At 40.4% G+C, this 19,516-nt stretch overlaps 1 protein-coding gene across 1 annotated transcript in view; it reads right to left on the bottom strand.

Annotated features, from left to right (window-relative positions):
• Positions 1-19,516, bottom strand: part of LOC124597261 — a 143,134-nt gene that overhangs the window by 35,953 nt on the left and 87,665 nt on the right. Inside the window, exon 10 of the mRNA XM_047135927.1 lies at positions 14,277-14,531. Within this exon, the coding sequence (XP_046991883.1) occupies positions 14,277-14,531 (255 nt within the window). The remainder of the gene's footprint in view (positions 1-14,276; positions 14,532-19,516) is intronic.

The raw sequence follows: 19,516 nt of genomic DNA, 5'->3' as shown, positions 1-19,516 counted from the left end.
GGACTTAACTGCTAAGTCATCAGTCCCTAACTTACACACTACTTAACCTAAATTAGCCTAAGAACAAACACACACACCCATGCCCGAGGGAGGACTCAAACCTCCGCCGGGATCAGCCACACTGTCCATGACCGCAGTGCCTTAGACCGCTCGGCTAATCCCGCGCGGTAAGCCCCATTAATAGGTTGTAGGCGAACATCCACATACTGCTACAATAGTTTCCTGTTGAACATCTACAAGCAGTGAAAGCCTAACCACAAATTTCAGAGTTCTTGAAGAATAGAAAGGTATGTATGGAGCAGACACTGTCACTGTCTTAACACACGGCCTAACTGTGTGACACTTATTACACTGTTAAGTTGATGCGTTGTTGTCATTCTAACCAACACAGGTTCCTCATCTGAAACTCGGCCATGGGCTGATGGTGTGGTGACCAAAAACTAGGCCCTTATATATCCTCACAATAATAGGTGCTGAAACTACACATTGTTCAAAGTTTAATTTCCAGAAATAACAGTTAAAATTAACTCATTAAATTAACTGAATACATCAAAAAATTCTGTCTTTTTAACAGTTTCTTCTGCTACAAGAGTTAGGGTGAATTATTTGTTTAAATCATGAAATTATCAAATATCATTATGCAAACAATACTTTTGACAAAACTGTTAATTACTTTCAAATAAATTAAGGGCTGGCTTTGCTAACACATTTTCGAATAGTGCCAAATAGATACTTTAAGATTACTAGTATTTCTTCTTCTAAATGTTTACAATTATCACAGAATTTATGTTTGTTTATTTGTCAACAATAGAATTTAAGTTACAAAACAATTACTGATTTTGCCCTATAATTAAAGATACTGACAAGGAATAGTCAAAATAAATTAGAAAATCAATTATATACATAAAACTAAGCACAAAATTAGATCTGGTGTTATATTCTTTAAAACTGATGGCCAACCTTCCTCTTATATGAAAATGTAGATTATACTCACATATGTTAATGGTAATTTGTTCAAAAATGAAAAAATGAATTTTAATGAGGCAGATGGCAAAGCAAGAGGGGAACTAAAATTATCCCAGATTGCTTCATCACAGCCTGCAAAATTACAGACCAGTATCCTTAACATTGGTTTGCTGCAGAATTCTTGGATATATGCAGAGTTCGAATATGATAAATTTCCTACAGCCCAAAAAGATTATGTCCCCAAACCAGCACAGCTTTAGAAAGCACAGCTCATGTGGAACCCAGCTTTCCTTTTTCTCACATGATAACTGCAAACAATGGGCAAAGGGCAACAGGCAGATTCCATACTTCTAGATTTCAGAAAACGATTTAACACATTACCTCACTACAGTCTGTTAACAAAGATATGAGCACATGGAACAGGTTCCCAGATATGTGAGTGGCTCGAAGACTTTTTAAGTAATTGAAACAAGTGTGCGGTCCTCAGTGGCAGTGTTCATCACAGATAAAGAGTATTATCAGGAGTGCCCCAGGGAAGTGTGATAGGACCACCGTTATTTTCTATATATGTGAATGATCTGGCAGTATTCTGTAGTTGTTTGCTGATGATGCTGTGATGTACAGGATGGTGTCAAAGATGAGTGACTGTAGTATGACACAAGATGACTTAGACAAAATTTCTAGTCAGTGTGATGAATGGCAGCTGACTCTAAATGTAGAAAAATGTAAGTTAATGTGGATGCGTAGGAAAAACAAACATGTAATGTTTGAATAAAGCATTAATCATGTCCTGTTTGACTCAGTCACATTGTTTAAAAATCTGGCTGCAACACTGCAAAGTGATATGAAATGGAACAAGCATGTGAGGATTGCGGTAGGGAAGGCGAATGGTAAACTTTGGTATATTGGGAGAATTTTAGGAAAATGTTGTTCAGCAGTAAGGGAGACTGCATATCGGATGCTAATTCTTGAGTACTGCTTGGGTGTTTGGAATCTGCACAAGGCTGAATTAAAGGAAGAAACTGAAACAATTCAGAGGTGGGCTGCTAGATTTGCCCGCTCGGGATTAGCCGAGCAGTCTAAGGTGCTGCAGTCATGGACTGTGCGGCTGGTCCCGGTGGAGGTTTGAGTCCTCTCTCGGGCATAGGTGTGTGTGTTTGTCCTTAGGATAATTTAGGTTAAGTAGTGTGTAAGCTTAGGGACTGATGACCTTAGCAGTTAAGTCCCATAAGATTTCACACACATTTGAACATTTTTTTGCTAGATTTCTTACCAGTAGGTTTGAACAATATGCAAATATTACAGAAATGCTTCAGGAACTCAAATGGGAATCCCTGGAGGGAAGACATCATTCTTTTTGATAAATGCTATTGAGAAAATTCTCCATAAGTTACTACTACTGTGCAATTCCAGTTACCTACATCACAACTCCCAAATTGAAACCCTTGCACTCCAACACCTGGAAGAGCACTTCAGACACTAAGTCCATAAATTATATTATTATTGGCATTTTACTCCTGCCTCAGAGCACTATTAACATTGACACCTATCCTACACCCTTCTGAACACCCTTTTCGACCCCTTGCTGATCTTTTCCATTTACCACAGCCTCCAAAACTCTATCCCAACATTCTGTGAAATCCAGAACCTAAAAAACTTTAAAACAGTGTTGTCAACCTATCCACCAAAAATCTTGAATCCTACAGAAATTTCTGGCCTATCCAAAGACCTCACCTTAAGTCCCATGCCAAAGTTCAACCATGCTGGATATTTCAAAGGCCTGCTCTGCTTCTCATGAGCCCTACAGTGGAAACCTTCTTTGCTACCAATTCCTCTAATCAAAACCAACTTAATCCCAATATTGAACTTAGTTTATTGTCACTCTCCTTCCCCAAGTCCCTTCCCAAGAGCAGAAATCTCTCATCAGAAGAAAGAACAGTCATTTGTAACCTCAAAACAGATCTCCAATTAGTCTTTCTGTCTTCATCTACAAAACTCTGCTATAGAGACCTCATCTCATACGTCCAACATAACCTCAAAACCCTACTCAAATCCTTAGGCCCATCCCAGAATCTCTCCCCTGAATCCATCTCTCTTCCTACCCCAACACTTCCCTGCACACCCATATTCTACATGCTTCTCACAATCCATATATCCAACAATCCTTGATGCCCCACTGTAGCTAGTTACTGTGCTCCAAGTGAAAGAATCTCCAGTTTTGTTCAGCCAACACCTCTGAATAATTTTCCATAGACTGTTGTTGTTGTTGTTGTGGTCTTCAGTCCTGAGACTGGTTTGATGCAGCTCTCCATGCTACTCTATCCTGTGCAAGCCTCTTCATCTCCCAGTACCTACTGCAACCTACATCCTTCTGAATCTGCTTAGTGTATTCATCTCTTGGTCTCCCTCTACGATTTTTACCCTCCACGCTGCCCTCCAATACTAAATTTGTGATCCCTTGATGCCTCAGAACATGTCCTACCAACCAATCCCTTCTTCTGGTCAAGTTGTGCCACAAACTTCTCTTCTCCCCAAACCTATTCAATACTTACTCATTAGTTATGTGGTCTACCCATCTAATCTTCAGCATTCTTCTGTAGCACCACATTTCGAAAGCTTCTATTCTCTTCTTGTCCAAACTATTTATCGTCCATGTTTCACTTCCATACATGGCTACACTCCATACAAATACTTTCAGAAATGACTTCCTGACACTTAAATCTATACTCGATGTTAACAAATTTCTCTTCTTCAGAAACGCTTTCCTTGCCATTGCTAGTCTACATTTTATATCCTCTCTACTTCGACCATCATCAGTTATTTTGCTCCCCAAATAGCAAAACTCCTTTACTACTTTAAGTGTCTCATTTCCTAATCTAATTCCCTCAGCATCACCCGACTTAATTCAACTACATTCCATTATCCTCCTTTTGCTTTTGTTGATGTTCATCTTATATTCTCCTTTCAAGACACTGTCCATTCCATTCAACTGCTCTTCCAAGTCCTTCGCTGTCTCTGACAGAATTACAATGTCATCGGCGAACCTCAAAGTGTTTATTTCTTCTCCATGGATTTTAATACCTACTCCAAATTTTTCTTTTGTTTCCTTTACTGCTTGCTCAATATACAGATTGAATAACATCGGGGAAAGACTACAACCCCGTCTTACTCCCTTCCCAACCACAGCTTCCCTTTCATGTCCCTCGACTCTTATAACTGCCATCTGGTTTCTGTACAAATTGTAAATAGCCTGCCGCTCCCCGTATTTTGCCCCTGCCACCTTTAGAGTTTGAAAGAGAGTATTCCAGTCAACATTGTCAAAAGCTTTCTCTAAGTCTACAAATGCTAGAAACGTAGGTTTGCCTTTCCTTAATCTTTCTTCTAAGATAAGTTGTAAGGTCAGTATTGCCTCACGTGTTCCAGTGTTTCTACGGAATCCAAACTGATCTTCCCCGAGGTCGGCTTCTACTAGTTTTTCCATTCGTCTGTAAAGAATTCGTGTCAGTATTTTGCAGCTGTGGCTTATTAAACTGATTGTTCGGACATTTTCACATCTGTCAACACCTGCTTTCTTTGGGATTGGAATTATTATATTCTTCTTGAAGTCTGAGGGTATTTCACCTGTTTCATACATCTTGCTCACCAGATGGTAGAGTTTTGTCAGGACTGGCTCTCCCAAGGCCGTCAGTAGTTCCAATGGAATGTTGTCTACTCCCGGGGCCTTGTTTCGACTCATGTCTTTCAGAACTCTGTCAAACTCTTCACGCAGTATCGTATCTCCCATTTCATCTTCATCTACATCCTCTTCCATTTCCATAATATTGTCCTCAAGTACATCGCCCTTGTATAGACCTTCTATATACTCATTCCACCTTTCTGCTTTCCCTTCTTTGCTTAGAACTGGGTTTCCATCAAAGCTCTTGATATTCGTGAAAGTTGTTCTCCTTTCTCCAAAGGTCTCTTTAATTTTCCTGTAGGCAGTATCTATCTTACCCCTAGTGAGATAAGTCTCTATATCCTTACATTTGTCCGCTAGCCATCCCTGCTTAGCCATTTTGCACTTCCTGTCGATCTCATTTTTGAGACGTTTGTATTCCTTTTTGCCTGCTTCATTTACTGCATTTTTATATTTTCTCCTTTCATCAATTAAATTCAGTATTTCTTCTGTTACCCAAGGATTTCTACTAGTCCTCGTCTTTTTACCTACTTCATCCTCTGCTGCCTTGACTACTTCATCCCTCAAAGCTACCCATTCTTCTTCTACTGTATTTCTTTCCCCCATTCCTGTCAATTGTTCCCTTATGCTCTCCCTGAAACTCTGTACAACCTCTGGTTCTTTCAGTTTATCCAGGTCCCATCTCCTTAAATTCCTACCTTTTTGCAGTTTCTTCAGTTTTAATCTACAGGTCATAACCAATAGATTGTGGTCAGAGTCCACATCTGCCCCTGGAAATGTCTTACAATTTAAAACCTAGTTCCTAAATCTCTGTCTTACCATTATATAATCTATCTGATACCTTTTAGTATCTCCAGGGTTCTTCCGTGTCTACAACCTTCTTTCATAGTTCTTAAACCAAGTGTTAGCTATGATTATGTTGTGCTCTGTGCAAAATTCTACCAGGCGGCTTCCTCTTTCATTTCTTAGCCCCAATCCATATTCACCTACTACGTTTCCTTCTCTCCCTTTTCCTATACTCGAATTCCAGTCACCCATGACTATTAAAGTTTCGTGTCCCTTCACTATCTGAATAATTTCTTTTATTTCATCATACATTTCTTCAATTTCTTCATCATCTGCAGAGATAGTTGGCATATAAACTTGTACTACCGTAGTAGGTGTGGGCTTCGTATCTATCTTGGCCACAATAATGCGTTCACTATGCTGTTTGTAGTAGCTTACCCGCATTCCTATTTTCCTATTCATTATTAAACCTACTCCTGCATTACCCCTATTTGATTTTGTGTTTATAACCCTGTAGTCACCTGACCAGAAGTCTTGTTCCTCCTGCCACCGAACTTCACTGATTCCCATTATATCTAACTTTAATCTATCCATTTCCCTTTTTAAATTTTCTAACCTACCTGCCCGATTAAGGGATCTGACGTTCCACTCTCCGATCCGTAGAACGCCAGTTTTCTTTCTCCTGATAACGACATCCTCTTGAGTAGTCCCTGCCCGGGGATCTGAATGGGGGACTATTTTACCTCCGGAATATTTTACTCAAGAGGATGCCATCATCATTTAATCATACAGTAAAGTTGCATGCCCTCGGGAAAAATTACGGCTGTAGTTTCCCCTTGCTTTCAGCCGTTCGCAGTACCAGCACAGCAAGGCCGTTTTGGTTATTGTTACAAGACCAGATCAGTCAATCATCCAGACTGTTGCGCTTGCAACTACTGAAAAGGCTGCTGCCCCTCTTCAGGAACCACACATTTGTCTGGCCTCTCAACAGATACCCCTCTGTTGTGGTTGCACCTACGGTACGACTATCTGTATTGCTGAGGCACCCAAGCCTCCCCACCAATGGCAAGGTCCATGGTCCACATCCCAGGATCCCTACTCATCACAGTTGGTACCATCTCCCCACATACCAATATCCCTCATGCCCATGGCCTTATTATCAAACACTACCTATGGCAACATCATTACGATGAAAACCACTTCCCTCTTTCCTTATACACCTTCTCAATTACATGCTCTCACACACCTAATTCTCCTGTGAGAGGAAGATACATAAACAAATCTACAGCACAGCCATGAGCATCCACATGGATTACTCCTATTCCAATCTGTTTGTAGGCCATATAGAGGAAACTTTCCATGCCTCCCAAAACCGCAAACCCCCTTGTAGGTTCAGGTTTTTTACCAATATCTTCATGATATGGACCCTAGGTCAAGACACCCTATCTCCATTCCTCCACAACCACAACACCTTCTTTCCCATCCACTTCACCTGGTCTTCATCAGTGCAACATACCACATTCTTCATTAATCCACAACCTCAACACCTTCTCTCGCATCTGCTTCATCTGGTCCCCTTCAGCCTTACATGCTTACTTCCTGAACACTGACTTTCATCTCATCCGTACCTCTGTGCATACCAAGCACACTAACCTTCAACTGTATCTGCATTTTGACATTTGTCACCTCTTTGACACCAAAAAATTACTCTCCTTTAGCTTGGCCACCTGTGATTGGTGTGTCTGCAGTAAAGACAGTTCCCTTGTCCAGTATGCTGAAAGTCTCACTATCCCCTTCCCTACAAACCTAGTCTGCAAACGCCAGCTGAATCTTGTCCTTGGTGAGATCTTTGACAATCTATCATTAAGCCTGTAAATAAGAAACAACCTATCCACATTCCTTCCCACCCCCGCTAAAGTGATATTCCAAATACCACCTAAACTACACAACATCATGGTCTGTTTCCCTGACACTTCCACATCCAACCCATCACCAGTGGGGGTCTGATCCCTATGGAAGATGCAGGTGCAAGAGTTGCCTGATTCATCCACCCAGCACATCTTACTCTACTGCCAACACAGGCATATCTTATCCCATCAGAGGCAAGGCCACCCACAAAAAAGCTCTGGTGCAGTTTCTGCATTGTAGTTTATGTGTTTATGACCACCAACCTGCTGCCCAGTAAAATGAATGGCCACCGCCTAACTGTGGTCGAGAACAGAGTTGACCGCCTAGTGGTGGAACATGCTGCTGAACACAATTACTTGAGTTCAATGGCTACTTCACAACCTGTGCCATCTGGATCCTTCCCTCCAGGACCAGCTTTTCTGATCTTTGGTCCTATAACTTTCATGATCTCTGTCTCTATGAACTCACTGCATCCACAAATTCAGACCAATGATCTCTCCTTCCTCTGTCCTGTTGCCCCCTCCCACTCCATGTCTTCGTGTCATTGTCGTCGTGCACTGAGCCAACACACCAGCTCAGATGCCTGTGTGTTGCATTCCTACATCATGCACCTGCTGCCTCTTCCTCCCACATTCCTAACCTGCATACCTGCTGCCTCCCACCAAGCCACGAGCTCTGTCTATGTGTCGTGGGTGTACCGTGTGTCAAAATTTGGTAACTGCGGGATTGTGGCCAACTGAGACTGAAATTTATCATTCCATTGTATTGCTCCTTCCTCAGGGCAGGATCCTATGACTTTCATGCAGACATGAATTTAATGGGTTTCGGGCGGCAAAACTCCGCATGTTCTTAGCGTCTCCACATGACAAGTGTCTGTTAGTACAGACACATTGTTTGCTGAGTCATGTAGGATCATACAGCCATGTCACAAACCTTCAGTGAGGAAATAGGCTTGTTTGCAGCATTGTCCACATGGACAGTGTGATGATGTCTAGAACACCACAGATGTAGCACAGCAACAATGTTTGCATCTTCCCTTGAAATGGCAACAGAGAGGCCTGGCAACAGTAGTGCTCCAAACAACAATAACAGCACAGGACACACTATATCTTGTTTAATATGGAATGAATCTTTACATCCTAGTGTACATCCAATAACATTCTGTTTCCTTAAATTGGCCAGTTGACTTAAGAATTGTAGGTTTGGCATTGCATAGTGACTTGTGTCATTAATGACTGCATGGCTGAGAGAGGAGTAACTATAGCTGCAATCAATGAGAAGTGAGGTAGCTGCAGAGGATAGAGCAGGCTTGTGATAAATGGCAGAAGTGTAAGATTGACAATATAATATAATTGGTTAGTAAAAAATGTACTCACCAAGTGGCATCAGAACACACACAAAAAAGATGTCAAAAATTGATAGGTTTAGAAGTGTTAGATTGCCTATTTAACTTTTACTTTTGGGTAACATATAGTCACTTATTCTCAAGGTCATGGGATTTTATAATATTTTGCATTTGCTGTTAAGCTGGGACTTAAATATGCCAGCTTGTGCAATGATAGAAACTGATGACTCAACCACAATCTGTTAACTTTATGCATAGTGGGGTAACAGTAAGCCTCTCATTTGTTGGCTGCAGTTAGAATTACTGACTCATATCAAAAACTTCACACAAATATTTACATGTGTATTTCTGATAAATATTTCAGTTGAAGACATAAACTCTCACATTACTTAACAACTCATATCAGCCGCCTACAGCTACTTTTTTAGTAGATTTCTGCCGTTAATATTTCTAATAATAAATTAGGAAATTAGGGGCTTTTTTGCACTGTATGTGATTGGTTTCTACAGTATATATAAAATGAGCTGAAGATTTTAAAATTTGTTTTGGCTCCAACTGCCAAAGATTGCAGTCAAGTGTGAGAGTTGCATTTGCGAGTGTGTGTGTGTTTGTGTGTATGTTGCCTATTTTTGACAAAGGCCTTGTTGACCAAACGCTAACTTTCCAACAGTCTTTTTGTTGTGCCTTTCTGTGACTCAGCATCTCCGCATGGTGAGTAGCAACTGTCCTTTTCATTATATTGTTACATTCCATCCTGGATATTCCATTGTTTAAAATTTGATCATGCATTTTAGTTCTGCATCTAGGAGCAGGTCACTGCTATATCTCTCATGAGGAGATGTTTGATAAAAAATATGACACAGGTAAACAAGAACATGGGTTTATTACAACCACAGTAGAAAGACTCTTCCATACCAAAATATCAAGAAATGCCATCTTCCTCTACTTGGATATAACTATCCATCTACATCTACATATATACTCTGAAACTAATCAGTTAGTGACAATTTAATGTAAATGGATAGAAACAAAATCTACTCACCAGGTGGTGGCAAGAGAACACACACAAAAAAGTTTAACTTTTACAGTCTTTCGCAGCAAGTGGCTTCTTCTTCTGGCAGAAGAGTTGAAGGGGAAGGAAGAGGGGTGAAGGAAATGGTCTGGACAGGTTTAGGGAAATGGGTACAGCTCAAAAAAGTCACCCAGAACCCTGGGTCAGGGGGGACTTACCTGTCCAGTAAATCTCCCCTGACCCGTGGTTCTCGGTGACTGTTCTGAACTGTACCCCTTACTTCCAGTCCTTTTCCTTCACCCTGCAACATTTCCCTTCTACACTACTGCCAGAGGAAAGAGCCAATGGCTCCAAAAGCTTGTAAAAATTAAGCCTTTTTGTGTGTGTGTGTTCTCTTGTTGCCACTTGGTGAGTAGAGTTTTTATCTATACATTTACATTACACATATACTCCGCAAGCCACAGTACAGTACATGGCAGGGGATACTACATGCTATCACTAGTCATTTCTTTTCCTTGTTCCATCCAAAAATAGAGTGAGGGAAAAACAACTGTCTAAAAGCCTCTGTGGGGGCTCTAATTTCCTGCATCTTGTCTTCATAGTCTTTACTCGAAATATATGCTGGCGGCAGTAGAATAATTCTGCAGTCAGCCTCAAATGCCAGTTCCTGAAATTCCTGCAATAGTCCCTTGCAAAAAGCATGTCATGTCCCTCAAGGGATTCCCATTTTAGTTCACTTAGCATCTCCATAATGCTTGATTACTGATGGAACCTACCGGTATGAAATTTAGCCGCCTCCTTTGACATCTTTCTTTAATCCAACCTGGTGGGGATCCCAAACACTCAAAGAGTACTCAAGAATGAGTTACACTAGTGTTTCAAATGCCTTCTCCTTTATGAATGAGCTACACTTACCCAGAATTCTCCCAATAAAAAAAGTCGAGCATTTGCCTTCCCTACTACTAACTTGACGTCCTCATTCCATTTCATATTGCTTTGCAACATTACACCTAGATATTTAATTGCAATGACTGTGTCAAACAGCACCATATTAATGCTGTACACAAATGTTACAGGATTGTTTTTCCTACTCATCTACATTATAACTTAAATTTTTCTGCATTTAGAGCAAGCTGCTAGTCACCACACCAATTAGAAAATCTGTCTAAAGTCGTCTTGCATACTCCTATTGTCACTTAGTGGCAACACCTTCCTGTACGCCACAGTAGCATCAACAAACAGCTTTAAACTGCTGCCCACCCCGTCCGTCAAATCATTTATTTATATCGAGAATAAGAGCAGTCCTATCACACTTTCCTGGGACTCTCCTGATGATTGATGGATCCAAGAAATTCATACAGGAACCTGTTGCTGTTTGGCAATACAACATAGATGTTACCTACATACTTATAGAAATGCTTTGATTTTGAGGAATATAGTCTTAACAGCAATTTTCTCAAAAATGCTCCATGTACATACCAGCTGCTCTTGGTGGTAAGGGAGAGCCCAACTGCTTGTATAATGCTCTTTGCACTGGAAGTAATTGGTAATGAGTGTTGGAAAAGTCTCTTTGTCTATAACCTAATTCTTGCTCCACCAATGCTAATGAATTTTTCACAGGTACTTGGGACAGCACAACAAAATAAGTCATCAAAAGTAGGACAAACACTGGCTTCATAAACAGATATAGTAGCCATGAAATGAGCTCTGTATGGAATGCATCACTGGTCACAATACACTGTGAGTGCTCCCAGCTGAGAGACATTCAAATAGCATGCGAGGTGCAGCCTGACTGCATTGGAACTTGAGCAGACCCCATTTCCACTCCAACCCACCATCCTGCACTGGGAGGAGGCAGACTAACCCACATTATAACACATACAAAGGTTAACGAGACACTGTTTTGACACTTCTACATCTACATCTGCATCCATACTTCGCAAGCTACCTGACGGTGTGTGGCGGAGGGTACCCTGAGTACCCCTATTGGTTCTCCCTTCTATTCCAGTCTCGTATTGTTCTTGGAAAGAAGGATTGTCGGTATGCCTCTGTGTGGGCTCTAATCTCTCTGATTTTATCCTCATGGTCTCTTTACGAGATATACGTAGGAGGGAGCAATATACTGCTTGACTCTTCGGTGAAGGTATGTTCTTGAAACTTTAACAAAAGCCCGTACCAAGCTACTGAGCGTCTCTCCTGCAGAGTCTTCCACTGGAGTTTATCTATCATCTCCGTAACCCTTTCGCGATTACTAAATGATCCTGTAACGAAGCGTGCTGCTCTCCATTGGATCTTCTCTATCTCTTCTATCAACCCTATCTGGTACGGATCCCACACTGGTGAGCAGTATTCAAGCAGTGGGCAAACAAGCGTACTGTAACCTACTTCCTTTGTTTTCAGATTGCATTTCCTTAGGATTCTTCCAATGAATCTCAGTCTGGCATCTGCTTTACCGACGATCAACTTTATATGATCATTCCATTTTAAATCACTCCTAATGCGTGCTCCCAGATAATTTATGGAATTAACTGCTTCCAGTTGCTGACCTGCTATTTTGTAGCTAAATGATAAGGGATCTATCTTTCTTTGTATTCGCAGCACATTACGCTTGTCTACATTGAGATTCAATTGCCATTCCCTGCACTATGCGTCAATTCGCTGCAGATCCTCCTGCATTTCAGTACAATTTTCCACTGTTACAACCTCTCGATACACCACAGCATCATCTGCAAAAAGCCTCAGTGAACTTCCGATGTCATCCACAAGGCCATTTATGTATATTGTGAATAGCAACAGTCCTATGACACTCCCCTGCGGCACACCTGAAATGACTCTTACTTCGGGAGACTTCTCTCCATTGAGAATGACATGCTGCATTCTGTTATCTAGGAACTCTTCAATCCAATCACACAATTGGTCTGATAGTCCATATGCTCTTACTTTGTTCATTAAACGACTGTGGGGAACTGTATCGAACGCCTTGCGGAAGTCAAGAAACACGGCATCTACCTGTGAACCCGTGTCTATGGCCCTCTGAGTCTCGTGGATGAATAGTGCGAGCTGGGTTTCACATGACCGTCTTTTTCGAAACCCATGCTGATTCCTACAGAGTAGATTTCTAGTCTCCAGAAAAGTCATTATACTCGATCATAATATGTGTTCCAAAATTCTACAACTGATCGACGTTAGAGATATAGGTCTATAGTTCTGCACATCTGTTCGATGTCCCTTCCTGAAAACAGGGATGACCTGTGCCCTTTTCCAATCCTTTGGAATGCTACGTTCTTCTAGAGACCTACAGTACACCGCTGCAAGAAGGGGGGCAAGTTCCTTTGCGTACTCTGTGTAAAATCGAACTGGTATCCCATCAGGTCCAGTGGCCTTTCCTCTTTTGAGTGATTTTAATTGTTTCTCTATCCCTCTGTTGTCTATTTCGATATCTGCCATTTTGTCATCTGTGCGACAATCTAGAGAAGGAACTACAGTGCAGTCTTCCTTGTGAAACAGCTTTGGAAAAAGACATTTAGTATTTTAGCCTTTAGTCTGTCATCCTCTGTTTCAGTACCATTTTGGTCACAGAGTGTCTGGATATTTTGTTTTGATCCACCTACCGCTTTGACATAAGACCAAAATTTCTTAGGATTTTCTGCCTAGTCAGTACATAGAACTTTACTTTCGAATTCATTGAACGCCTCTCGCATAGCCCTCCTCCCACTACATTTCGCTTCGCGTAATTTTTGTTTGTCTGCAAGGCGTTGGCTATGTTTATGTTTGCTGTGAAGTTCCCTTTGCTTCCGCAGCAGTTTTCTAACTCGGTTGTTGTACCACGGTGGCTCTTTTCCATCTCTTACGATTTTGCTTGACACATACTCATCTAATGCATATTGGATTATGGTTTTGAACTTTGTCCACTGATCCTCAACACTATCTGTACTTGAGACAAAACTTTTGTGTTGAGCCGTCAGGTACTCTGTAATCTGCTTTTTGTCAGTTTTGCTAAACAGAAAAATCTTCCTACGTTTTTTAATATTTCTATTTACAGCTGAAATCATCGATGCCGTAACCGCTTTATGATTGCTGAGTCCCTGTTCTGCGTTAACTGTTTCAAATAGCTCGGGTCTGTTTGTCACCAGAAGGTCTAATATGTTATCGCCATGAGTCGGTCCTCTGTTTAACTGCTCAAGGTAGTTTTCAGATAAAGCACTTCATCATAAGATGGTGGGAGTGACAATCATTGCTTCATTTTGACAAATTAAGCCAACTTGAAACATGAGAATCTTATACTGGTTCAACCTGCCATGAAAGGCTGGAAGATCATCATAATATTAGTGCTTGTTTTTGCAAAATAAAACTTTATGTACTTTATTCTGTTGGTCACAATGAAACACGTAAATAGTCATCACATCTTCTATAATTGTGTTGACTCTCTTCATACCATAAGGCACAGCAGTCTGTTAGATGATACTCAAAAGCAATAAATAATAAAACAAATGCAACAGTAATTAATTATTATACCAACAACAAGAAGAATAATTATAATATTGATAAAAGTAGTAATTATGATGATGACAGAAACTACTTACCAAGAAGATAATTTGATGCACCAAGTTCCTTGAGGTAGAGGAAAAGAAACGACTCAATGAAACCCCAAAAGTTCCCAAGGAAAAAAAGGAAAAATATGAATATTATAACATGGGGTAACCGCACAATGTGCATTAAATCCCGCATGATGTTGTCTGCCGGCAGCTGCACACCAAGTGGCAACAGAGCAATGGCCACTGCAGATATGGCAAGTAGTATATCATACGTGTAGAATGCAGCAGAGTAGTCTGTGTAACCTGTGTTGCATGAAAGAACAAAAATCTAGATGCTGTGCATAGTTTCATACACAGCATTTGGCAATGCATTCAGCTGTGTGGCTACTAATACTTATTTTACAATGCCCACAAGAAAAAGAACACATTTAAAATTAAAAAAAGATAATAGTGCACCTAATAAAAACTGAAAAGAAAACACATTTTCAAATGAGTGGAGATAAGCTTTTAATTTTTGTAACCTTTCCTCTCTCTCTCTCTCTCTCTCTCACACACACACACACACACACACACACACACACACACACACACACACAAAACGTAACTAGATAAGTTTTCAAGTGAATTGGTAGCATAAAGAAACTAAAAATACAAATAAATATTACTGTCAGATCAATAGCTAGACAAAAAAGGTGAAGGAATTTTGTTGACCTATAGGTATCTCATTTTGTGAAAGGGGAAAGAATATAGATCAAAAGAATTTAATAATAAAGTACCTCAAACAACTGCCTCAACCTTCACTAGTCCCTGTCCTCCAATTTCCTGTTCCCTTCCTTCTTACTATTCCAGCCTCACATATCCCTTGTATCTCACCAGCACATCTACATTGTCCTTTCTCTTCTCTACTTCTCTCATCTCTCCTTTTCCCCCTCTCCCACACCTGCAGTTTCCTTTTCCTTCTCTACTTCTCCCCTCTTTCCATCACCCCATCCCCATCTCACTCATCCCTCTTTCCCTCAGTGCAGCTTCCCATTACTGCACCTAGCAGCCAAATATCCTATTCCCACCACATCCTTGCACATTCCCACACATAGCACAAGCACCTTCCTCCACCTTTATCCTGCTATCCATCCCCCTCCCCCCCCCCCCCCCCAAAAAAAATAGACCTTTCCATACCTCTGATTTGTATTCAGACTACCCACCCCACCAACGGCTGCTGCTGACCTCCGATGCAGTCACAATCTGGCACTAGTGCCCAGAAACAACAGTGGACAAGTGTGTGTGTGTGTGTGTGTGTGTGTGTGTGTGTGTGTGTGTGTATTTTGTTTTGTCTTTGTCTGATGAAGGACTCATCCCCATAGCTAATAACATCTAGCAGTCATTTTTTCACTGTTCTGTGGTGTGTGTGTGTGTGTGTGTGTGTGTGTGTGTGTGTATTTTGTTTTGTCTTTGTCTGATGAAGGACTTATCCCCACAGCTAATAATATCTAGCAGTCATTTTTTCACTGTTTCTGTGTGCCACCCAACATCTCCCCCATGTGATGATTAGCAATTTACCCTTTTATTAAAAATATTTGTTAGATTAAAAAATCAGCTATGAAGTGGCACAGGAGGGTATTTAATGTTATTACTGTACGCTTGACCATATCTCTGTCTTGTTCTCAGAGGTGGCTGTAGGATCTTAGGCATCCTAAGCAAGTAGTGTATATCACTCAGCTCTCATGAGCATAACTTCACCCTTTTGTATTGTGATCTGATGGGCTCTTATTCTCGAACTTGCTTCTGCTTTCTTTACAAATAAAAGAACTTATTTTGTTAATACTTACGGGTGTCCTTTAACTGTTTATTTACAAATAAATGATACTTTTGGAAAATACTTAACTGGAAACTCTAGCTCTCCTACCAAGCAAGGTGGTGTAGTGGTAAGATACTGGACTCACCCATCTGGGTTTAGATTATGTGTGACTTCAATAAATCACTTAAGGAAGATGCTGAGATGGCCCCTGTGAAAAGGATATGGTTGATTTCATTTTCTATCTTTATCAAGTCCAAGTTTGTGTTTCACCTCTAATGTTCTCATCACCAACTGAATGTTAAACAGTAATCTTTCTTCTTCTTTCTAGTTCTCCATGAAAATCTCTCAGTACAGCCACTAAATTAATCACTTTACTGGACCCTACCAGACTAGAAAGAACTTCCATCAAGTGTCAGGATTGGAGCCGGATAATGCTGATTTCTTGCCACAATATTTCAGCTGACAACCATTCAACCGTCTTCAGATGATTGTTTTGCATTGGAGATTGCTAATTCACATTGCTACCTTTTTACAAAAATATGCCACAAAGATGCATGTGTAAAGACAACAGCTACATTAGCGATCTCTGCCGAGTAGTGCACCCTCTTTGAATATTGCTCCAGCTATGGCGCACAAGCACATGCATAACGAGATACCACATGCATGCTCTCTTTAGAGAATGAGCACTCATGGAGGTAAAATGCAGATGTCAAAATGAATAAAATTACATGTCACTACACGTGTCATTGATCATAAAATGTTTTCTTTATGAAGACATTAAAGGTAACACTGTATCCCTCACTTTATCCTGTTGAAAGGCACCATCATGATTAATAAGGTCTTGCTCTAAATGTGTTTCCACTCCTTAATACAATGGCAAGTCAATTATTATCTGCAAAGTAGTTATAAAATTTTATTGTAATCAAATAGGAAACTTACATGAACACCACTTTTCAACACAGTCTCCTTACATTTCAACACACTTGGTCCATTGTTGTACAAGCTTCCTGATGCCCTCATAAAACAAGGTCCTCGGTTCAGCTACGAGCCAGGAATGCACCGCTTCTTTCACTGCATCATCTGAGACAAACTGACGGCCCCTTAATGCCTGTATGAGCAGACCAAACAAGTGATAATCGGAAGGGGCAAGATCTGGACTATATGGAGGATGATCCAGTACTTCAAATTTGAGTTTCTGGAGCACTTCAGCAGTGCGGGCGGCAGTATGTGGACGGGCATTGTCGTGCAACAACACAACACCTTTTGACAGCAATCATCGGTGTTTGTTTTGAATTGCAGGCTCTAGCCCGGCAGTAAGCATCTCACTGTAACATACACTGTTTATAGTTGTGCCCCTTTCCCCATAACGTTTCAGTACTGGACTTTGTGCATCCCAAAATACTGTAAGCATCAGTTTTCCAGTAGACGGTTGGGTCTTAAACTTTTTTTTGCACGGTGAATTTGGATGTTTCCATTCCATCCTCTGCCTTTTACTCTCCGGCTCATAATGATGGATCCATGTTTTGTAACCAGTAAAGATTCTGTCTAAGAAGTTGTCCCCTTCATTACCATAGCGGTCCAAATGTTTTTTGCAGATGTCCAAGTGTGTTTCTTTATGTAACTGTGTGAGTTATTTTGAGACCCATCTTTCACAAACTTTGTGAGCCCCAAGTCTGTTGTGGATGATTTCGCAGGCAGAACTGTGACTAATTTGGAGACGATGTGCCACTTCATCAATAGTTAATCGTCTGTCTAAGAGAATCACATAACATGAAACTCAATGGTTTCTTCATTTGTGGCAGTAAACGGTTGTCCGGCTCCTTCATTGTGCGTAACACTTGTGTGACCATTTTGGAATTTTTCAATCCACTCGTAGACACTCTGTAGTGGCAAAATACTGTTCCCGCGTTGTACCTAAAGTCTTGATGAACTTTGGCCCCTGATATGCCTTCTGACCACAAAAAATGGATCACTGAAAGTTGCTTTTCTTCAGTGCAAATACAGTGGAGCACCCTTGATTAACAGCACGGCAGCAATAACGAAACTAACCTAGCAGCTTGAAAATTGCAAAGATATAACAACAAATAAACAAAACATGTGTCATCAACATAAAACAACAGTACTACCAAAATAAACAAAAATATAACTAAACTTCAGATAATAATTGACTTACCCTTGTAATTGAACCCCAGAAGGATCTCACTGAGGCCAAGATTTTCATGGCAGAGTAATCCACAGAATGTCCTGTGGAGATACAATGCTTGGCTATGGTTGACTTACTGGGCTAGAAAAAGCTTGGCAGTATGTGCCCACTTATCAGTCTGAAGTTGCACCTCTTCTGGCCTAGATACATGATCTGATTTGATTGGGAAGGGTATCACAAAGCAGTTGTACCCTCTCCTGAGGAAAACTGACCCACAACTGTTGTAACTGGTTGTTTATATCTGAGCCATGTCACATTGTTGATTACGCTACGTTATGACCAAGCTATCATTCAGCTGTTATCAAAAAGAGATGAAAGGTAGGGTGGAGAAGTTACAGAGTGAGACAGAGAGATGGGTAGTCAGTAAGAAGTGAAGTTCTGCTGGTAGTAATTGCAGTCACCAACAGAGAGCATGCCGCTACAAGATTAGCCATCCCTTGGTGCAAAGGGCAGCGTGAATTCTGTGACTGGAATCAAGACAGCCAGTATTTCATCCACCATAAATGAGGAACATTGGAGCTGGTGACTGACTATGTTGCATAAGCATACGATACTTTAATCTTCGGAATCTTCACAAGGTGGTGTGAAAATTTAAAGCTAGGATATTAATGTTATGTCACAGAAATAGAAAGTACTTATATTCAAGAACATAACTGAATTGTATTTTGGTCATGTTTCTGTTCAAGTGTGACCTATCTGCCTCAGAATTAGTGCACTTGCTCCAATAATAATTATTATAATTAAAACTGGTAGTGAGATGAATGCCCTGAGCTTTGGATCTTGTTAACTAAAACATCTCGTGAATGTTAAGACAACAGAGAGACAATAAAAGGACAGTTGGGAACCTGACCAGTCAAAACGGGAGCATAGATATTAACAAGTAAGCTTAATTTTTTTATTGTATAGGTTAACACTACAGGCAGAATGTATATGTATATGAAAACTGTCATTGAGCGTAAGTCTCTTAATAACTAAAGTTCTTATTGAAAAGTAATTTTTTTTGTTTTAAGCACATGTGTTGAAAGAAAATTTCACCTAGGATTTTTTTTTAAATGGCGGATAAATCATTTTAATACATTTTTTATTATGAAACACATTTTATGTTTTTGAATTTTGTTAGTTTAATGTCACTGCATTTGTGGACACACAGCTTCAAATTAGCTTTATTAGTTTCTCTTGCAGTCTTCATGGTAAAGTATTATAGCATTTTGTAATACATCAAATTAAATTTCGTTAGGACTTATGAGCACTAACAGTGAAGTAGGAGATCACAGTGTAACGGTTCAGCAA

The sequence above is a fragment of the Schistocerca americana genome, chromosome 1 (assembly GCF_021461395.2).
Source record: "Schistocerca americana isolate TAMUIC-IGC-003095 chromosome 1, iqSchAmer2.1, whole genome shotgun sequence".
NCBI classification, from domain to species: Eukaryota; Metazoa; Arthropoda; class Insecta; order Orthoptera; family Acrididae; genus Schistocerca; species Schistocerca americana.
The sequence above is the reverse complement of the archived record's forward strand: the minus strand, read 5'-3'. Positions and strand labels throughout refer to the sequence as shown.